At 38.3% G+C, this 23,721-nt stretch overlaps 2 protein-coding genes across 2 annotated transcripts in view; one reads left to right on the top strand and one right to left on the bottom strand.

Moving 5' to 3' along the window:
* Window positions 1–832, bottom strand: part of LIG4 (DNA ligase 4) — a 132,937-nt gene extending 132,105 nt beyond the window's left edge. Inside the window, exon 1 of the mRNA XM_026008869.2 lies at window positions 396–832. The gene's annotated coding sequence lies outside the window, so the exon portion shown is untranslated. The remainder of the gene's footprint in view (window positions 1–395) is intronic.
* Window positions 670–21,483, top strand: ABHD13 (abhydrolase domain containing 13). Its single transcript, XM_026008872.2, has 2 exons — window positions 670–842; window positions 16,439–21,483. The coding sequence occupies exon 2, from the start codon at window positions 16,459–16,461 to the stop codon at window positions 17,470–17,472; it is 1,014 nt and encodes a 337-aa protein (XP_025864657.2). The 5' UTR covers window positions 670–842; window positions 16,439–16,458; the 3' UTR covers window positions 17,473–21,483.
* The last annotated feature ends 2,238 nt before the right edge of the window (window positions 21,484–23,721 follow it).

A 23,721-nucleotide genomic window follows, 5' to 3' on the forward strand; every position in this document is an offset into this window, starting at 1 on the left:
AAAAATTTTTTTAAAAAGACAGTGAATCTAATGAAATATTAGCTTCAAGGGCTCATTTGTGTGGCCACTTCCCACGCCCTGGGCTCTAGCAGTGTTCCCCTGGGCCCGTGCTTTTGTAAAATTTGCAAAAATAAGATTATTTTGCATTCTTTTCCTTCGAAAGCCCGTCTAAATCTCCCCAGGTGCAGGCCTCTGCTAGAGGTCGGAGAGGGCTGGGTTGGGAGAAAATAGGAACAAAAGGAGTTATGCATGCATTTTAAGTACGTAGGGGAATACACTTTAATGCGCTCATAACTCTATTAGGCAGACACGCTTTCTTATGTAATTAATATTTATTTGTGTGCACACTTAGAGCTGTGTCCCGAAGGGAAATCTGGAGCATTACAAACACTCACCTGGGGGCCCCGGAGGAGTGTCGGAAGGCCTCCAGAGGCCCCCTGGCGCAGAAGCCGCGGGTAGCGCGCCGCGAGCTCCACTGGGCCGGGGTCCAGGCTCCACGGTATCTTGTCCTCGCGGGCCACCGTCGCGGGGACTCCCCGCGACCGTCGCTTGTGCGCACGCCCGGGAGGGCGGGCCGGTTCGCGCTTGGGGGAGGAAGGCTGAGAGGAGAGCAGGTGATGTGGGTGCCGGCGGGGATATTTGCCGGCGACACCGAGCGTGGGCCGGAAGTGGAGGAGCCGAGAGCGGCGCCGCAAGAGCTCCGGGCTAGACCGTGGCGACGGCGGCGGCCCCTCGGCTGGCGGAGGACGATGAGGAGCGACGGAAGCGGCGCCGGGGGACGCTGCTGCGCGGCGCCGGCTTCCGTGTCCGCGGCCGACTGCGCAGCCTGCGAGCGGGTCTAAGTAAGTGCGGCGCGCGGCGGCGGCGGCGGCGGCGGCGGCGGCGGCGGCCGGGAGCGCTCCCGGCGGGGGTGGGAGGGCGGCCGGCGGGGTCTGCCGCGAGGTGGGTGCGGGGCCCGGCGGGGGCGCGGGCGCGGGCGCGGGCGCGGGGCCCCGGGCTGCCGTGCGGGGGTCGGGACCTGGTCCGCCGCGTTCCCAGGAGCGCGCACGGACCAGTACCGGGAGGCCCCCGCGCCGCCCCCCGCGCCCCCCCCCCGCGCCCCCCGCGCCCTCCCGCGCCCCCCGCGCCCCGAGGGACAGCGAGCCGGAACGTCCCTGGCTCGGGCGCGGGGACCTGGCGCCGACAGCCTTCGACCTGCGGGTTCCCGGGCGGGAAGTTTGGGGTGTCCAGGGACCAGCGCGACCGCACCCCGCATGGCCGCGGCCGGTCCCGCCGGCGTGTCTGTCCGCTGAATGCATTTCCTGCAGAACGCATCATTAGCCTTACTCCTGGGGTGTCATGACCAAACCCCATATTTTTTATTCCACAGCCGCTTCACATGGGGCTGCTAGGTGGTAACTGAGTAGGTACAGGGGCTTCGCGTGCTGATGTTTGACGTTGGGTGATCCCCTCCCGGTCTCCCTGGCACGGGTCAGTACTTCTCCGTGTGCAGGCTTAGATTAATCACGTCTTTTGCTTAAAAAGTTCAATGTTATTTCAGTAAGTAGCCGTTGGCCGTTACCCATGTAATGTCATCTCACTACCCTACCCCAAAGCAGACTGCTCCATTCAGTCCCTGTGCACGGACTTACTATGTGCCAGGCGCTGTGTACTGAAAATACAGAACCGAAGAGATGAAGTCCTCGTCGTCAAGGAAGTCCCAGCCTATGTGAAGCAGATAAATTCGTTATCCTGTGGTAGTAGGCGGCACCACGTAAATTTGTACTGACTACAGAAAGTGGAACGGTTGCTGGTAGGGAGCAGAGGTCCCTCGAAGGCTTCCTGAGGGAGCTGGGTTGTCACAGAAAAATAAGGCATTGCCCAGTTTATTTCCTGTGTGCACATACTCAGGTATTCTCCAGTGAGTCTTGTCTTATTTAACCCAAGTCCAGAAGTTCTAGTTGTACTTACTTTCCCTTACCCCGCTGTGGGTGGATAATAAACGCTTTGAATGTGGTCTTAGGGAAGTAGCTGCACTAACACACTATGTATCACGCTAGATCCCAGCAGTTTTTCAATTATGTGTTTCACCTCCCATTTACCTCGGAGGAAACCTATAGTTAGAGAAGCTAAGTGAGTTGGCAGAAGTCACCCAGGTAATTACAGACCAAGCCAGAAAACAGGTCTCTTTCCGCTGCATCACACTGCCTCCCTTTGGTAGGTGATTTGAAATGACGCGTATAAGCCAGCTCAGGACCATCTGTGCGTCCAGACCCGGGAGCCCCACCTGCCTTCTCGGGCACACCTGGCCCTTGCCCTCTGAGTGACAGGCTTCACCAGCTAAGTGAGAACTTGGTGATAGGTTCAGGAGGCTGCCAGGCCTGACGTTTTCCTGTGATCTCCCCTCTCTTGCTGCTCATTTCAGGGGAATCTATTTCTGTTTTTCACTGATTTAGAACTCAGTTATAACTCAGATTCTAAAATCTTTCTAATTCTTGCTTAAATCTCATTCAGGAATGCCTGAGACCCTTAGATAACCCTTCTTAGGTTTGGACCGAAGAAAAGGGATCCAGTTTATCTAATTTTTCTAGTTGAGATGTTTTCCCCCTCAAAGGATACACTTCATAATGAGTTATTACATATTTTGTTACTATTTCTTATAGGTCCTGACTCCTACAGCAGTACCTTCTGAAGTTGCAAAGCTGTAGTATTTTCCCAAAGTGAACTATATACATTATTGAGTTAGCCTGAGAATTTTATTTCTGCAACGTTGGTTTTATGAGAAAAATGATTTTTAAGTTTCATCCATCTAGTTTTGAGTAAAGTATCTAGAACAGTACCCCCTCCATAAGTTGGAAACTTTGTCTGAATTTCATTATCAGTTTTAATTCTAACATTACTTATTTGCATTTTTAGCTTTTGTGAATCTTTTTAAATAATTTTCTTTCTTACAGATATTTATAATCTCAGGACAAATTGTGATTGGCTTCCATAGTGATAGTGATCTGTCATCTTTGTTCTCTCAGAGTTGGCTGTATTTGCCAAGTTTTCCATGCTTCAAGTAAAGGGGGCAGCAGGAAAATGCCATTTGTGTGGCTGTCTGGTGTGTTTGAGATATCTGCTCAAGAAGGTTTAAATCCCAATGTAAAAAGCTATCTCAACTATTCAGTTACTCTCCAACATTTTCATAGGCCATTGTTGTTCATTTGTCCCAAAGGACTATTAATACACCCTTTTTCATTATTGATGACATGTGGATACCCATTAGGGAAGTAGATAATTCATTCTGTGGTGTCTCCAGCACAGAGATAGCTACTTGTGTTTCCACGTCAGCTGTGCAGCTAGCTTGATTTCTTAACTTCCCTGCGCAGAAAAGGAGATCTGTGGATGCAGGAAGGTTGAGTCTGAGTTCTGTATTACTGGGAATGGGATTGGAAACTGAATTCCTTCAGAGTGCTTGAGGAGCAGCATGGGATACTCATTGTTTGTCTGTGATCTGGCTGTTAGTGATGACACATGAATTTGCTTTCTAAGTTTTACAGCCTTTGCTTGAACGTGCACTGTTCTGTCACTTGTAGGTATGTTTTGTTTTGTTTTGTTTTGTTTTGTTTGTAGGTACGTTTTTAAATGAATGATCAGTTTTTATTTTTAAACAAGCTATTCCCCAAATTATCAATTTGAGATGGACTTAAGGGCCTTGAAAAATAATAGTATATTCATGAGTGAGGACTTTTTCCATTGTGTGTATATAGTTGGGGAACCTTCACTCACATTCATAGAGGGAATTTGTCTTTCACGTGCAGGTAAACATCTGTGGTTTTTTTTAACGATCTTGTACTGTTGGCAGAATCAGTAAATCACCATATACTGTGTAATACAGTGTAAACGTTTGCAATGAAAAAATAGTAAGGATAATGAGCATTTACTTTTTTGTGTGAAAATTCTGACCTTTATTAAAATATAATTTTAAGTGTGGTTGAAAGAATAACGTATTTGTCTGATTTACTCTCCCTAGTTATTGAGGCAATAATTAAAATGTATTCATTCCCATAATTTGGGTTTTAATCTTGATATACTTAAGTTGTTTTTAATTTGTAGATAAAATATTGCTGGATAAAGAACTGATCTGAATAGATTACCAACTTCAAAGGGGGGTGATAATATTTTTTGGCAAGGAAGAAGTTGATGGTGGTTGTTACTCTAGACTTGAAAGTAATGTTTAATGTTTGCCATCATGTACATTACTTTTCTACTGGAAACATTAACCTGAGTTCTGTTAAAGCAGAAACAAGACATTGCAGAGTTCACAGAAACTCATGATCATTCCTTGTATATTCCTAGTTTTCTTTTCTCCTCTCCTAGTAATTACACACTCCTAACTAAAACATGCTATGTCTGTAGTTTTATGTAAAGGTTGCTCAGCCAGAGTTATTTTCTACAACTTTAACTACGTGTGCTTTAAAAATGTGTTATTTGGGATCCCTGGGTGGCGCAGAGGTTTAGCGCCTGCCTTTGGCCCAGGGCGCGATCCTGGAGACCCGGGATCGAATCCCACATCGGGCTCCCGGTGCATGGAGCCTGCTTCTCCCTCTGCCTGTGTCTCTGCCTCTCTCTCTCTCTCTGTGACTATCATAAATAAATAAATTAATTTAAAAAAAAATAAAAATAAAAATGTGTTATTTGACAGTGGTCTGGGAAGGAGACTGGAAAGTGTATGATGAATAAAATACTTCACAAACTTCAACTTAAATATAAAATCACTGGATCTGTGCACATCCGAGATTGCTGGAGAATCATTTTTAATCTTGGTGAATACTTACCTCTCCCTAACTTTTCAGTTACTTGTTAAAGTCATATAACTGGGCCCGCCAACCTTCTGTGGTAGTTAGCAAAGACTGTTTATAATCTGATGCTTATTTTCCAACTCTGCCTTTGATTTTTCTCTATCACCTATAAAATAGAATTTGTGAGACCTGAGCATCCCTGGTGGCTCAGCAGTTTAGCGCTGCCTTCAGCTGAGGGCCTGATCCTGAAGACCTGTAATCGAGTCCCGTCGGGCTCCCTGCATGGAGCCTGTTTCTCCCTCTTCCTGTGTCTTTGCTCCTTTCTCTCTTTCTGTCTTTCATGAATAAATAAATAAAATCTTAAAAAAAAAAAAGAATTTGTGAGATCTTAGGGATTCTTTCTGCAAATGTGGAAACTGAAACCCAAGCTAAAAAAATGATATGCGGGAATACCCATTCAAAATAGGTTGCCGGGATCCCTGGGTGGCGCAGCAGTTTAGCGCCTGCCTTTGGCCCAGGGCGCGATCCTGGAGACCCAGGATCGAATCCCACGTCGGGCTCCCTGCATGGAGCCTGCTTCACCCTCTGCCTGTGTCTCTGCCTCTCTCTCTCTCTCTCTCTCTGTGACTATCATGAATGAATAAATAAAATCTTTAAAAAAAAAAAAAAAACAAAATAGGTTGCCATATTTAAATATCGACTTGGCTAGTGATTTGAGAATGTGGGAAGCAGCATTCACCGGGTACAAGCCTCACCCAGAGTGACACAGAACCTTTGCCTAGGCAGAAAATTTCCTCTCCACAGCTTGTCATCTGTCTTATGTTTAGGATCCTTGGGAACCTGAAAAATATTAGGTCTTTTTATTAAAGATACTTCTCTTCCAAAATCTAGCAAGCTTTAGCAACCTGCATATGTTGTAATGCACAAAATACTTAATGTAGTACTTCTTTCTTTGGGAGTGGGGGTGGGGATTTTTCTTTTTTCTTTTATTTTTTATTTTAATTCCAGTATAGTTGGCATACATTATTATACTAGTTTCGGGGACTTATTCTGGGGATCCAGTAGTGGCTCAATATTCTCAGTCAGCATGATGCCACACATTAACAAATTGAAGGATAAAAATCATAAGATCATTTTAATGGTCAGAATAAACTATTGAAAAAATCAAACATCTGGTTTTATTATAAAAACTCTCAACAGAGTGGGTATGAGAGGATATACTTCAACAAATGAAGGCCATGTAAATATAAAACACTCAAAAGTAACAGCATACTCAGTGGTGGAAGATTTAATGCTTTAGCCCTAACAAAGATCAGGAACAAGACAAGGAAGTCCACTTGCCCCGCTTTGATTCCACCTAGTACTGCAAGTCTCAGCTGTAAGAATCTTCTTAGACGTGGCCTCTTTTCTCCTTTTAGTTGTGGAATCTGTTCTGTCAGTCTTCAGGACAATTTGTGGGGTATTTAGGATGATTTGATAGTTACCTAGTTCTCTCCATAGTATATCATTCTTAATTTGAAGGAGACAAGTTTCTGGAGGAGAAAGATGGTAAGGTTATATAGTTAGGCACTATAGAACAGTGTTTTTCAAACTTTCTGGTCTCAGAACCCTTTACATTTTAAAGAATTACCAGGGATGCCAAAGTGTTCTTGTATATGTATACTCTAGAGAGAGGTATTTATTGTTAGAAACTAAAGCTGAGAATTTATGAAATATGTAAATTATCATTTTAAAGTGGCAGCAAAATATTTATTGCATATTAATATATTTTTTATCCAGAACAGCTGTCTTTGCAAAAAAATAATAATGAGGAGTATGGCATTGTTTTACATCTCTGTAAATATCTTTAATGTCTGCTTGATAGAATACAGGCTGATCATCACGTTTCTGTATCATTCTCAGAAGGTAGGCTGTTTGAGGTGAACTTTATGAGGCAGATCAGGCTTGCACAGACCCATAGTTGATAAGAGAGTAGTATTATGGTTATTATGGATACTATTCCAATACTAGACAGATAGCATCTTAAGGGTTAGTTACGTTGTGGAATCTGAAACTTGTATCAAAGAACTTTTGTAGGGATGCCTGGGTGGCTCAGTGGTTGAGCATCAGCCTTTGGCTCAGGTCATGATCCTGGGATCAAATCCTGCGTCAGGCTCCCTGCAGGGAGCCTGCTTTTCCCTCTGCCTATGTCTCTGCCTCTGTGTGTGTGTGTCTCTCATGAATAATAAAGAAAATATTTTTTTTAAAAATCCATCAGTTTATCTCACAATAAACTTTTACTCATGCTTTGTTTATGTGGTATCATTCATTGGTTGTTTGGAAAATATTTGTTTGCTGTGTTGGGCAGATAGTTCCAAATGCCGATACGTTTGAAAGGTTATCAAAAATCACATTTGCTAATAATATCATTACCACAATGCCATCAGAAAAGTCTCTGAAGTCATGGGAAGCTATTGGCAACTTCACATTCATTTTCTGTGGAATGTGTGCCAGACACCTAAGCCTGAGGAACCATAGTTTTGTTAATGGTCTTTTTTTTTTTTTTTTAAGATTTTATTTATTTCTGAGAGACACACACACAGAGAGGCAGAGACATAGAGGGAGAAGCAGGCTCCATGCAGGGAGCCTGATGTGGGACTTGATCCCGGGTCTCCAGGATCACGCCCTGGGCCGAAGGCAACACTAAACTGCTGAGCCACTGGGACTTCCCGTTTAATTGTCTTTTTAAGTAAAAATATTATCACCTGAACAAAGCACATAGTTCAGCTCACAACTCAGACTGTCAGTACACAGCACTAGTGATCTGGTGTCCTCCTCATTGTGTCACACACTTGTCACTCAGAACATGGAAGATGTGTACTCATTGGTTGAGATATAATTAATACTTTTTTAATGAGTTTTTCAGTGACATTCTTGAGTAAAACTGACATTCCCCCCCTTTCCTGGAATTCATGGGGATAAAGAATAGGACTCCTGGTTGATCTGTCTTGTTTGTTGCCAGGCAGCTGCAGTCGTATGCAGCACTGGTTTTGTACCATTAGTGCAAATAGTGTCTTAATATAATTATAATGCAGATCTCAGAGACACGTCAGAGGGTCTTGGTGTCCCTAGGCGTCTGCAGTGCAACCACCTTTTGAAAACCACTGGCAAAGGAAGGTCTCAGGCTTAATGGGAACGTTAAGCTCATCCAGTTTGGCTGCTCTGATTTCCTTGACACTGTGATGGCCAAGTATTTACTTAGATTATGCCTGCATACTTCCACTTCCTGTGAATAATTATGCTAAATGGATAAAAATATGTGGCATAGACAGCTATTTGATGGCAAGTAAGAGAAATCCTTAATCAGGGAGTTGTGCTTTGTCCTGTTTTTTAAAAGTTTGCATAGATTTCCACATGGTTTCTCTAAGTAAACAAGCATGATAAAATGTAGATATGACTAAATCATGTTGTAAAGGACACATCATTATGGCTTTATTTTTCTTTTGCTGTGTTTAAGGGCAATTGTGATCTTTGATTTTCTTTGTCTTCTCTATAATTAAGTCAACTTATATTACACGTGCATTGTTATATATGCCCCGTGTGTTTCCTGAGTAGATCACGAGCTACATGAGGACAAGGGCTATACATTTATTAAATTTAAATAGTCTGTAGTCCCTAGGCACTATCATGCGCATAATGGGATCTGTACATATTTGTGGCATGACCTTTAACCTTTAAATAGTAGGGAGGGATGCATTGGAATCTGACAAGGCTGGGAAACTGAGGGACCGCTTCACTGGCCTAGGATGGGTTTGAGAACTCCCGTGGGCGTTTGTGGTTGTGTTCTGGGGACTTGTCATTGAGGAGGGGCATGACTTTGCTACTGCTCTCTTTTTGTTGAGCATGAGGTTAGACAGTATTTAAATATTTTCCCTTAGGCATGGAGCCATTCGCATTTCTCCAGGTACGTATATATGAGGGAGCACATGAGGTGATGGAGATCAGGTGAGCATGCCTATCACTCACTTGGTTGACTTATCACTCTACTGACACTGTAGCCAACCTGATGGTTCTGACAGTACAAGATGTTGCTAATATTTCAAAACAATTTTTTTAAAAGGAAAACTTTCATATCTACTTTGCCTATACATTATAATAAAAATTAGTCATGCTTCCAATAGAATATTTCTTTTTGGGGGGGATTTTCATTTATTTATTTGAGACGGGGAGAGAGAACATGAGCAGTGGGAAGGGGGAAAGAGAGAGAGAGAGAGAGAGAGAGAGAGAGAGAAGCAGACTCCCCGTGGAGCAGGGAGCCCCATATGGGGGCTCTATCCCAGGACTATGAGATCATGACCTGAGCCAAAGGAAGATGCTAAGCCACCCGGGTGCCCCTTCTTCTTTTTTAAAGATTCATTTATTTATCTTAGAGTGAGTGTGAACACGGGAGCAGGAGGAGGGTCAGGGAGCCCAACTGCCTGGGGCTCAATCTCAAGACCCTGAGATCATGACCTGAGTCAAAATCAAGAGTTGGTGTCTCACCCGACTGAGCCACCCAGGCACCCCTCAATAGATTATTTCTTGAGAAGTGCTTACTAGTATCAATTTGAGGCCTCTAATTACTTCATCTAAATAAAAAGCACAAAATTATTTTTAATGTTGATTTTTCATTGAATCACGACCTGTGTGTGTTATAATAATGTGCTTAAGCTTTAGTTTACTTATTATTATATATTGAGCTCCAGAATTTCACCTGTTTTTTTTAAAGTGTTTACACATCATGCTTTTTTTTTTTCATAATTAACATAAAGCATTCAAAATGTAAGATGAGGAGAAGGGTATGGTTAGTTATAGATAAGTTTGAGGTGTCACTGAACATCAGGTACTCAGGAAACAGGTAAATTGAGATTGTAGATGGAGTAGACACAGAATCAGAATAATTTATACAACCAGTATGATAATTGGAGCCATGAGAGAGAATGAGATGGCTGAGGGAAAGGAGATAAATGGACAAGACCTTGGAAAATACCTGTATTAGGGGTTGGGTCAGAGGGAGGACTGCTGGAATTTGAGTATACTGGAAGCTGAGGAAGTCAGTGTTTGGTGCTGCTTAGGGGTTGTGATGTTGCAGTGTTTATTGAGAAAGAACCATTGGATTTATTAGCAAATGAGGTTTACTTTTTATGAGAGATCGTGATGAGAGCTCATGCATCAGATTCTCCTATATTAAGTAAAGATTAAGTGAGGTGGTTAAAGCCACAGCTGGATGGGTTTTAGAGACTTCAGACTGTGGGATCTGGTGTGATAGAACATAGTAAGGTAGAAGCATGGAAGATGAGAAGATACTGGTTGTCTGAGTTTCTGTTGTCTGTAGGTCTAATGTTCTTTCCCGTTATGCAACCCTTCTAGTTAGTATAAAGTTGATTGTTTAGGATACTAAGAGGCCTCAGCAAATGCATTTGATCATTCAAAAGAACCTGGCAGATAATCCATCTTATTTGGCATCACATTTCATAAATGTTTTGCCCCATAAAATGTACTCTAAGGTATAACATCTTGCCTTGTTTATTGTCCACGGCCAGCAATGGTCTTGGGTTCAGCTGGATATTCACACTCTCAAGACCTGATAGACCATACTTGGCATTCTCTCGCCTTTGTTGAAATATATGGGATAGAAAAGCCAGCATGTTAGTATCAGGTGTGTTGTTCCCAAATAATAACTCAGGCTAGTGGAAAGATGATGTGGTTGGGAGCAGGTGCCACTCTGACTTAGCTGCTTCCTGCTTATTGGGAAATAGTATCTTTTGTAATAGCTCATGGGCATTGCATCCAGGACTTAGCAGAGGACACGCCAGTTACAAGCCATATCCCTGTTGAGAAAAGGCCACCTTTATACTTCCTACTGGACATGGGTAGCCCTCCTCAGTATTTAAATCTAGATTTAGGGACACCTGGGTGGCTCAATGGTTGAGCATCTGCCTTTGGCTCAGCTCATGATCCCTGAGTCCTGGGTTCGAGTGCCACATCAGGCTCCCCATGGAAAGCCTGCTTCTCCCCCTACCTGCGTCTCTGCCTCTCTCTGTGTGTCTCTCATGAATAAATAAATAAAATCTTTAAAAATCAATCTAGATTTTGCTCACCACTCGGGGTCAAGTTTACCACACAAAACATTGTCTAGAAATAGCTAGTATCCCACCTTTATGGGTTTCCAGGGAAACTACTAGAAGGTTAACCAGAGGTCATTTTTTTCATGCCTGAGAAAAGGTTTTACTTTCTTTACTTACACTAAATTATTGACAAAATATATGGAAAACTTGCATACCACTAGCTATGGGATCTATACAGTGGACTGTATTAGAGGTGGCATTCATTCTTACTGACTTTCCTAACATCTGGGTCTGTACAAGTTTTACATGTGAGCAAATGCCTCCAGTAATTGTATTTTGCTGATCGTTTCAACAAATTTAGTAAATAAAAAAATCCTTCCTATATTAGGTTTGCTTGCTCCAGTTCCTTTAAGAGTATAGAGGTGTGACACAGACTAGGGATCAGAAATTATTAGCATAATTGGGTTAAGTAAAAATGACAGTCTGTGAGTAGAGGTCTCTTTCTAAACCACTGATATGCCAAAGCATAGTAAATAGAAGACAGCATACACACTTCAGAGCAGTTTTTATTCACCTGTCCCCCTTACAATTGATTTCTATTTGATATTCTTCCAAATGGATTGACTTTGATTCTATCTTCTACAGTTTAAGATTATAAGATTACATTTGTTTATCACAAAGTCATTTAGCTACATTTATCACAAAAGTCACAAAGACTGTTCAGGAATGCTCTGTTGAAAACTGCAAATTTAATTCCTCTATTTCTAACCAGAAATGGACTCAAATATGCCATATATATATATGCTCAGAATACAGCTATGTTTTCCAAGAAGTCTAATAATTTAGATACATTACTGGGTTGTTCATTTAAAAAGCATCTTAGTCTTGAATGTATGTCAAGTGGTGTACTACCCAGTAGGGATATGGTAGTGAAAAAGGAAGACAGTTGTTGGCCTTATAGATTTAAATTCAAAATTGTATGTTGAAATTAGAAATTAAAGAGGCTACTTTTAAAAAGATAATTTTTCAGAGTTTGAGTAATTGAAGATTATAACTATTTCCTATATATTATATATACACATATGTATGTGTGTGTATATATATTACATATATGTATGTATGTAATGTTGTAGTAGATTTTGTTTGATTTGAAAACTGAGTCAGCTCTTGATTATGCAAGATAATAGGGACCCTTATCAAATTTCTAGATTTACTTGGTACATTCTGATGTTGATGTTAATTTGAGCAGAACATGGTTAGAAACATGGTAGTACAGCTAGAAATACTAGTCACAAAAGCAGATGAAATTACCATATCTCCATAGTATTTGTAAATGCTTTTAGTTTCATTTGGTAATACTGACCATCCTTATATATAGACATTTTAAAGATTCTCATTGTACTAAAAAGGAAATTCAAAATGGAAATAAGTGACAAACACAAAATTATTCAGCAAATGTATGATAGAGCAGAATTTAGGGTGATGAAATGTTAGTGTTTTTTTCTACTAAATCACCAAATAAATGGTGTTTGAGTTACTCATCTCTCTGAAAACTGTCATAAATGATTGGCTTTAACTATGAAAAAGACCATGAAATTGTTCACTAAAGAAATATCTTTAATGGTATATATTTTCCAAATAGTGCAATGCTCTAATATACTTGTATTTTATCCCAAACTCTGCTAATCCTAATCATTACATAAATTTTAAAAAATTATGTATAAAGTTAACACTGTTGTATTTTCACATTTCTCAAGTACACCTTTTTGGTACAAATGAAAATCATTGATACCACTTATAATTAAAAAATATAAAAATAAAATTAAACATTAGATGAAAAGTTTAAGTGGGCCGGATGTGTTGTTAAGACTTATCCACTATGTTGAAGGAATATAGAGTAGCCCTATCTGATTCTAAGCTCTGTTGATACATAGCTGTCATAGGTTGTAAAAGATATTAACTGATAATTGATCTGGAACAGTTTTCAGTATTGAATGTAATTGGCTGATTTGGCTGCTAGAGTGCAGACTCTTTCAATCCGGTCTTTAACCAGTTCTTGATACCTACTGCTCAGGTATTGCCTCTGTGGTTTTTAAGCTTGAATTTTTGTTTCACCTCACATATTGGCTTTTCTCTGGCTTACCATAGTACTCATTGTAATAAAACTTGCTACAACTGGGTGGCAGTATTGATTTCAGAGAAACTTTAGAAAAATGCTATGCTGTTTATGTTCAATGAGAGTCATTTGAACAAGAACTCAAATTTGAAAGTCTGTGTTTAGTGAAATAGTAAGATGTGTTTGGTGAGATAATAGTGAAAGATCATATCTATTAAGTCATCTAACTCCTCTTTATAGCTGTCTAATTTAACTTGGTTTTATGATTTTTTTCAGTGTTTAGTTCAGTGAATGAAAATTTCACATTTATTAGCTTATAGAATACAGTAAAATTTTTAAAAGTTAGTCATTAACTGTTATTTATTAAATTTAAGAATAACTTCTTTATGGTAGTTTTATTAGTGAGTAAAAGAGAATTTAATATTTTTAAAATTAAGCAAATGTATAAATAGATGACTGCTACATAAGAAAACTTGTATCTCACCTTTTTTGCCTTTTTAAGATACCATACATGGACTTTTATTTGATAACCAAAAAGCTTTGGCTTGAATCACTTTTCTTCTGTGTTTTCTTTTATCAATTATAATTTTCAGAAATCTTTAAAGAAGTTTTTCTCTAGTAAGTCATTTTCTTCATTTATCTCTGGTTCTCAAATAGAATTGCTCTATTGTTTCACACTTATTCCCCAGGTGTTTGTGGCTTTATCAATAGCAATCATAGCAACCTGTTTTGACTCAATGATATGAAATTGCAATAAGAGCTATATGAACAGTTGTGCATTATTTCATGATGCTGACAATCTGAAATTTTAATGTGTACAATAAAGTATTCAACTTTTTCTAAAAAATAATACAATATTAGAAACCCATGGTTAATTTAAATAAATTATTGTTCTAAGTTTAACGGAAAACCTCCAGGTAGAGAAGAAAATATTTTATTCTGACTTTAGTTTGTTTACTTATAATTTATAATGTGAAAAAGAAAGTTGACAATAAATTATATCAGAGTGGCCTTGGTTGGTTAGAATATGTTAACTATCTCTTTAGTAAAATTTGCCTTCAACCTACCTAGCTCAGTAAAGTTGTAGTTTACAAAATCAATATACAAAAATCTGTTGTGTTTCTATGCACTAATAATTATCAGAAAGAGAAATTAAGAAAACAGTTTTATTTACATTTTCATAAAATACATAGGAATAAATTTAATCAAGGAGGTGGGAGACCTGTACACTGAAAACTATTAAGACATTAATGAAAGAAATTGAAAAAGACAGAAATTGATGGAAAGATACTGCCTGTTCATGGATTAGAAGAATTGTTATGTCCATATTACCCAGAATAATATACGGATACCATGCAATCACCATCAAAATTGCAGTGGCATTTTTGCAGAAAGAGAGAGAACAGTAATCCTACATTTTTGTGGAACTACAAAAGATCTCAAAGAGCCAAAGCAACCTTGAAAAAGAAAAAGCCGGAGGCATCACACTCCCTGATTCAAACTATATCACAAAGGTCTATCAAAACAATGTGGTATTGGCATTAAAAATAGATACATAGATCAGTAGAACAGAATAGACTGACCAGAAATAAACCTACACACTAATGGTCAGTTGATTTATAGCAGAGGAGCTAAGAATATGCAGTGGGGGAAGGTCAATTTCTTCAACAAATAGCACTGGGAAAACAGGATCTCCACATGCAGAAGAATAAAACTGGCCCAGTCTTAACACCATAAACAAAAATTTAACTCAAAATGGATTAAGAACTTTAAGACCCGAAACCCTAAAACTCCTAGAGGAACACTTGGCAGTAGGCCCCTGGACATCTGTCTTGGCAGTGATTTTTGGATCTATGATACCCAAGCAGGGGCAACAAAAACAAAATAAGTAAGTGGGACTATATCCGACTATGAAGCTTCTGCACAGCAAGGGAAACCGTCAACAAGTGAGTCAATAGCCTACTGAATGGCACACTATCTATGCAGATCATATATTTGATTAGGGGTTAGTATCCAAAGTATATAAAGAAATCACACAACTGAATAGCAGCAAAATACAATGTGATTGTGAAGTGAAATAGACATTTTTCCAGAGAAGACATATAGAGGGCCAGCAGGTACATGAAAAGATGTTCAGCATCACAAATTGTCAGGGAAATGCAAGTCAAAAACCACAGTGAGATATACCCTCCTACCTGTCAGGATAGCTCTTATCAACAAGACAAGAAGTGTTGGCAAAGATGTGGAGAAAAGGATATCCTCATGCACTGTTGGTAGGAGTGTAAACTGTGCAGCCACTGTGGAAAAGAGTATGGAGGTTCCTCAAGAAATTAAAACCACAACCAGCAGATGATCCAGCAATTCTGCTTCTGGCTCTTTATCCAAAGAAAACAAAACCACTGACTCAGAAAGATACGCCCCCCCCCCCCCCCCCATGTTCATTGCAACATTATTTACAACAGCCAAGATATAAAACAACCTAAGTGTCCATGGATGGATGAATGGGTAAAGAAATTGTGATATATACACATGGCAAACTATTACCACACCATAAAAAAGAATGAAACCTTGCTGTTTGCGACAAAATTTGGTGGACCTGAGAGCATTATGCTAACAAAGAAGTCAGAGAAAGACAAGAAAAATTTTTTTTAAAAAAACTCCAAAAACCAAACCCAAACCCCAAGTTTTTAGATACAGAGAACAGATTGTTGGTTGCCAGAGGCAGGGATGGATGAGATGGGTGAATGTACAAACTTGCAGTTGTAAAATAAATAGCCATGGGGATATGGTCTACTGCTTGGCAACTGTCATTAATACGTCTTGCATATTTGGAAGTTGCTAAGAGAGCGCATCTTAGAAGTTCTCATCACAGGAAAACAATTCTGCAACTATGAATGGTGACAGATGTTAACTAGACTTACTGTGGTGATTGTTTCCCAACATATATCAATATCTTTATGTGTATACCTGAAAATAATATGTTATATGTCAATTAAACCTCAGTACAGTTTTTTTTCCCCCCTCAACCTACCTAGCTCACTGGTAAGCACACCAAGAGCTTTGGGATTATCCTAGTTGGCCCCTGGGCTCTTCTGCCTGAGGAGCTTGTAGCACAGCAATTTACTTATGCCCCTGAGCCTCCATATCCCTTATATAAAAATTTGGGAACATGACATCAACTGATTGTCCTATCAAATCAAGGAGAAAGCAGTAATGAAAGTACCTGGTTGTAATTACGCACTTTAAAAAAAAAAGTGAATATAATTTGATTAATATTTATGTTTCTTAAACACAGTAGTGGAAGGAGAAAGGAGACTTGAGAACTGAAGGAACAAGGGAAATTAGAGCAACGGTGGATGGATTGATGTAGCCTTTCAAAGATTCTCGTAGGACCATGATTTCTTATATCACGGAACTAACTTTTAAAATAATGTATGTTGAATTACTGATTCTCTCTCTCTCTTTCTCTTTAGGATACTTTCGGAGAGCTACAATGGAAAAGTCCTGGATGCTGTGGAACTTTGTTGAAAGATGGCTAATAGCCTTGGCTTCATGGTCTTGGGCTCTTTGCCGTATTTCTCTTTTACCTTTAATAGTGACTTTTCACCTGTATGGAGGCGTTATTTTACTTTTGTTAATATTCGTATCAATAGCAGGTATTCTATATAAATTCCAGGATGTATTGCTTTATTTTCCAGAACAGCCATCTTCGTCACGCCTTTATGTTCCCATGCCCACTGGTATTCCACATGAAAACATTTTCATCAGAACCAAAGATGGAGTGCGTCTAAATCTTATATTGATCAGATACACTGGAGACAATTCACCTTATTCCCCAACTATAATTTATTTTCATGGGAATGCAGGCAACATAGGTCACAGGTTACCAAATGCATTGCTTATGTTGGTTAACCTCAAAGTTAATCTTTTGCTTGTTGATTATCGAGGATATGGGAAAAGCGAAGGAGAAGCAAGTGAAGAAGGACTCTACCTGGATTCTGAAGCTGTGCTAGACTATGTGATGACTAGACCTGACCTTGACAAAACAAAAATCTTCCTTTTTGGCCGTTCCTTGGGAGGAGCAGTGGCTATTCATTTGGCTTCTGAAAATTCACATAGGATTTCAGCCATTATGGTGGAGAACACATTTTTAAGCATACCGCACATGGCCAGCACTTTATTTTCATTCTTTCCGATGCGTTACCTTCCTTTATGGTGCTACAAAAATAAATTCTTGTCCTACAGAAAAATCTCTCAGTGCAGAATGCCTTCTCTTTTCATCTCTGGACTCTCTGACCAGTTGATCCCACCAGTAATGATGAAGCAACTCTATGAACTATCCCCATCTCGGACTAAGAGATTAGCTATTTTTCCTGATGGAACTCATAATGATACATGGCAGTGCCAGGGTTACTTCACTGCCCTTGAACAGTTCATCAAAGAAGTAATAAAAAGTCATTCTCCTGAAGAAATGGCAAAAACTTCATCTAATGTAACAATTATATGATGTTTTTTTTTTTTGATTAATGCACTGTATTTTAATTTGTGCAGAATGATAAAGAATGTTCCTTTCTAGAAGTGTGTTATGTCTGTACTTGTCTGAAGAGTGACATTAAACTTTGAAAGGACTTCAGTGCTCCTTTGAGATAATCCAAATAGTTTTTTACATTTGAAGAACTATAATTCTTGGGATTATTTCATACATTTTCATCGAACCTTTCAATGTGGTTATGTATCCATACCTTTAGTTTAATATGCCAGTATAATAGCATATTGTATTCAAAAGTTTCTTGTTACCTCAGTGGTGTGCCCTCTGTGACACATGGATTAATGGCTGGGTGTGGAAGGAGATTTGTAAACGAGAAACCTTTGAGTATTCTGCCTTTAGTAAATACCAGGACAATCATGGTAAGCAAACATAGTCTGTAACTGCATTCTTCCCCTTAACAGTTAAAATGAAATGCATGATGGTATTTTATTCCTTGAATTATGCAATGCAATGTTTTTAATGTAAATAGTACTGGTCATATACCTATGTATATGGTAACCTGGGTCATATCTATTTTTATGTAAACTCTATTTTGTTCTTGGCAAGAAGTGAAATTGAGGCCTGTGTGCAGGTTGCCGTTGACTTTTGCTCCGGTGAATACGAGATCCAGCTTTTTCTTACAAATAAATGGGACCCCATTTTCCAATATACATGTACCGTGTTTTGTTAGGTACAGTCTGGATCATAGCATGTAAAAATAGAAATTTAGGATTTTACTGCAGCTTTGATGTGCATATTTGAACTTTTTAACATTTGTAATTTTGGTGGCAAAGAGACTTTTAGCTTCTGTCGGTTTTGTACGTCTACAGCTGAACCACTACTAGCAGTCATAATGATAATTAGAACTTGTTTAAGAATGAAATTATCAAGTCTTACCATCATTACATGATTGTACATACGATTTTATAGAAACTCCCACATTTGATTTTTAAGTCCAGTATCTAGGTATATCTAGCCCACTAAAGTCAAGATCTCATTTATTGGACTTTCTGAAAATAAAAGTTACAAAAACAAAAGCAAAAAAGCTGTTCTTTGGTTTAATGTTTCAGTTGTTACGATAGCACTGAAAGACAGTTTCAGGAAGTCTTTATTTTTTCTTCAGTGTAGGAATGTGGGAGTGAAGGAACTCTAGAGCTTATTCTTACAGAACCTATTTCCACATTTAACAATTAAATGGCTATAAGTGAGAAGTAGCACTTAGGCACATAGAAGAGTAAGAAAAATCTTGCTTTAAAAAAAAGCCTCTTAAAACTTGCAGGATTTACTTTAAAAAAAATAAGCTATGAGGTATAATTGTGCTAGGTTGTTTCGAATCGTCTTCAAAAATTAGATGTAATTGAGCTCTGTACATTACATTACATCAGCTTTAACATATTTTGAGTATTTTAGCTATATTTATTGGCTTTGTGCAAGCAGCTAGAGTAGAGGAATAATGGGTCAATATTCTTGACTTTAATTTTAAAATCTTTCCAAGGAGATTGGGCTAGAAATACTTTTGCTGCATAACAGTCTAAATCACTCTATGTCAGTATTTAGAAAATAAATTCTAGCAAGTATGATTTTTAAGGACACTTTTTCTAAAAATTATTGTTAGTCATGCTTTAAAAAAAAGTTGGTAATGCATATCACAGAAGGTGTATTTTTTTTAGAAGGTGTATTTTTATGTATAAATTCACCATGATTAAAGGATACTTTTCATCTTGTCAATCCTTGATATGTAGAATGACTAAATAGTAATATATTAAAAAGAAAAGAGTTAATACAACAAATACAGTGTCCTTAGGCATGAGCTTACTTGGCACACCTTAGACTTGTATCAGTCTTTTAAGTTTACAGAGTACCTTTGTGTGTTTTCATGTGATTATTTGGTTTACTACTCATGGAGGGATTTATCAACTTTAGCTGTAAATATGCTGATGAAGTATAAAAGCTTTAAACCTTTTCTTCATCAGTGTTTTGTTCTTATGCTGCTTTTTTTTAAGGGTTTTTAAACAGGTTTTTGTTTTGTTTTGTTTTGTTTTGTTTTTCCCTAAGGCTAGGATTTCAAAAATTGTAAAGTACTTGTTTCCATCCTCACCTTCATTTCTCTTTGGATTAAGGAAGTGTCTTCCTGCAGCAGAAGGGGCTGTGTTTAGGGTTGTAATACATCTTTCTTTCCTCGCTTCTGTATTTGAAATTTCTTAGATGGGTAGAGAGTAGAAGACAAACTCTTGTTATTAGAGGTCCATGAAGCTCATGGCGTCATTTTTTCAAAACATCTAATTTGTGGCCAAAGCAGTCGGTCTTAATAAAATGTGAATGCTTCATAGGTCACACCTTCATTTGGACCCATGTCCTAGTGGGAATAGAACTATGTCTGCCTTGTGTATTAATTTCTGCCTCATCTGCAAGAGCAGCTCTAAGAGATTATGAATGAATTTTAAGTTATTAAGTTAATGCAAATTTGGAAATCGTATAACGATTTTAAATACAGGAAGATACAGTTCATTTAGATCAAAATCATTATTTTGAAAGGGATTATTGGAGGGGAAATGGCAAAAAGGATACTGAGAAGGATATTGCAAACTATGGGGAGAAAGAATTTGTGACAGATGAAAGGTAAAAAATATTAAATGAATAGAAATAGCTGGAAAGGGAATATGGCCTCGTTCTTGGATGTAGATCCAGGAAATGATTAACTGAGGAGATTGGCAAAAAGGATACCTAACAGAGCAAAACAATACATTTGTATGCAAGGTGTCTCTAATGGAGAAAGTGACTAGAGCACCTGAATTGCAAATACTTTGACTGTAGAATTGATACTTTTATTAAAATAGTATTTTCCTTTTTGTTACTGGGCAGCTTTCCTGATGAGCTGTAGACACTTGATAATCACCCAAGTTCCAGCTTTGGTAATGTGTCAATTATAGTCTCTTGTTGAGAATTCATAGCACGTGATGCTTTTATATTCATTTCTTATTTTTGTAAGATTTGGTTTGAGGTCTGAATAGGTTTGTTTGGTCAAATTACAGAATGAAGGTCATGTTCAATTTTATATAAATTTTCTCTCAATGTCAGTTTAAGGGCAGTTTTTTATTATTGAGTCCCTTTCTTCCTTAAGGTCGGGAAAAAAATAATGTACTTTTAAACAGGATGTCACAGAAATCACTTAAAATTAGGTCATGATTGGGATATACTGAACTCTTCCACTGACCTCCCCCCTCTCCATTTTTCCTATTATGTTTGACAACAATTAGAGAAGAAGAAAAAAAACTGTGAAAAACATTCGTTATAATGCTTTCAGATTATCCACTTAGATTTATGTATTTTCATATCACTCAGGTAAAGTTAGAAATGACAGAGCACAGACATCTATTTTTTAAATCAGTAGGGTAGAAAATGAAAAGCACTTCTGTTTATATTACCATATATGCACATCATCTTAGCTAATCAGAAATAATATATTCATTTGTATAGCAGAATAAATACATTCATCCTACTTATAGTCGACATGTTTTTGCCAAATGGCACAAATATACCTCCATTTATATTTTGTATCTTAAAAATGTAGTTTAAAAATAGGACTACATATAAGAGACACTTTTTACAAAAAGTGCCATATACTCATAATGTAACAGGGATGAGTGTGTGTTGTTTAACATAATTTATAACAGTTTCTGTCAGTACAGTGAATACTGAAAAGTCAAGTTGTTTTTGGCATATTCAAGTACATTCAGGATAAAATACATTAACCCAGTTTCATGATGTAAATCATATTTTTGTTATTTGCCATATTTTATTTGAAGGAGTAATAAAATTTTATAACTCAAATTTGAATGTTACCGTAAACGATGTGCTAGCCATGGCAAGCAAGCATTTACATTTGTTTTTTTTTTTTTACAATAAATTTCTTTTAGAATATACTTTCTATTTTTCTGTACTGACATATGCAATAAATTGATAACATTAAAAGTTTGATTAATGTCTTAAGATAGTTTGTATTCAGTCTTTTTTTTCCCCCAATTTTCTATTGAATTATATGGTAGGACATTAAGGTTTCCTTAAGGGTTAAATAAAATTTCTGAATTCATATGGAAATTAATGAATTTTTATTGTTGTAATGGTAAGGATGATAAGTGGAAGTTAGATTTATATTCTCTTCCTTCATATTATCCCTCCACAGACATTTAATTTAGGCTAATTGTAAGTATTTTCTGTAATATGAACCATTGGTGAATGACTAGGCCCCAAAGCATTTGATTAGCTAAATTAATCTAGGAATGAATAAATTTTAACTGTTCATCGTCCCTTTGCCTTCAGATTCATAAAATGCCTTCTCACAAAACTGGTCTTTTTTTTACTCCCATTACTATGGAGTTGATGGTTTAGTATGATTAAAAATGGCCTGATATACATTTAGTCTTTAAGAGTCTGTAGCTTGCTTTCCCTGATAAGAAACTCACATGTTTCAAGAGTGTCCGAACCAGTCTGATGATAGGAACTGGATGACAAACCTCAATGGCCCCCTTACAAGGGGAGGTGAAGAGTTCACTTATTGGAGACCACCATTCCGTTGATAGATGTGATGGGAGGTGAGATCTCCCATGTGCTTTACTGAAAGGTTGCCAACCTGAATCTCAAGAAAAAGTTTTTTAAACTACTACTTCTTATTTAAAAAAAAATTTTTTTTCACATTCCTATTTCACTCTCCCAACTCTTGCTTTACATTCTTTTACATGCTAAAAGCCATCAACAGTTGGATCGGTTAGAGAATATAAGGAAAAGGGAGGGAAAGACATTTTCTGAATACCTACGAGTGTGAGACCTGATGGTAGAACGTGTTAATGATCACTGGCCCCCCACAACAAACCTTTGAGTACTTTACTCATGAGCAATTTACTTGTTAGGAATGTTACCCAATAAACCACATTTTCCACAAAGCATTTAAATGCTTTTCTGTGGAAGATCTAGAAGTTAACCTTATTAAGACTGCTCATTCTCTTTTTTCAGCCCTTGATAGAAAAGTAAGACCCAAAAAAATATGAGTGTCCATCTTTCTCATGTTGTGAAACAGGTACTTTTGAAATAGATCTTACTGTTTATTTTCCCAGCCTTACCATGCTGGTCCCTGAAATTATTTTATAATAGTGAGCACTTTTATTGAATGCTTGTGACATACCGAGTATTGTTCTGACTCCTTTTTGTCGTTTTTTCTTGATCACAAAGTAGTGAACTGGTTTCTGACTTTGCTGATCTCACTCCTTGATCTTTGTCCTGTTCTAACTTGCCAAAACCACTCCACACCTTTTCCTACCAAAGGGTACTTAGTGACTGCATTTCTCATCAGATCAGAGTCAGACTTCTTGGTCCGTAGGGTCCTTCACAAAGTAAACTTAACCATATTCTCCTAAATGGTGGCGACTCCTCTTCCATGAATCAGACTCCTTTCTCATCTCTGCATTTACTTAAGCCTGGTGCTTTGACCTCTAAATTGAATGTCCTCTCACCTTGCTGAGCTCCCATACCCATAACCCAAATTCATGGTAGTTCTAGGAATAGTTGCTCCCCTTTCTGAAGATTATGGCACTCACTACCTTTTGTAGTTTGGTACTTGATTATATTCAATTTAGTTCTTCATTATACACACTGTTATTTCCTTTTTGTATGTCTTGGCTTCTATAATAAACCAAGATATGGTAGACTGCCATTTGGTTTCTTTCTGATTGATACAGCACCTAGCACAGTGCTAAGCACCTTGTAGGTTTTCTGTGTGGAATGTGCTCACTGAAGTTAGTCCACACTTTCCTTCTCTAAGAACGAAGAAGATGCACAGAGGCAATTAATAAAATACTTTTCATATTTCTTAAAGGTTTAGATCTAGAATAGCAACACCTATAAGGGAAGGTAAACACACACACACCAGCCTGTGATTAAAGTAGAAACATCGAAGGTATCCATGTGATTAAGTCACATTGCTAAGATGTGACCACTAAGCTTGGCATTAACTGGTAGAAGTACAGGGTAAGACAACAAGGGCCACAAAGTTAGCAGGCACACCAGTGGAAGGCCAAAGAACCCCTTGTCATGGGGTTTCTTCTCTGGTTGATAGTGATTATGTCCCAGTTTTGTTATCTTCCATTACATTTTTAACCATGTACCTATAATTCCCCTTTTAAAATTTTATCATGATCCCTATTATCATTTTTTAAACCAGTAAGATATGCACTT

This window comes from Vulpes vulpes, chromosome 6 (genome assembly GCF_048418805.1).
Source record: "Vulpes vulpes isolate BD-2025 chromosome 6, VulVul3, whole genome shotgun sequence".
NCBI classification, from domain to species: domain Eukaryota; kingdom Metazoa; phylum Chordata; class Mammalia; order Carnivora; family Canidae; genus Vulpes; species Vulpes vulpes.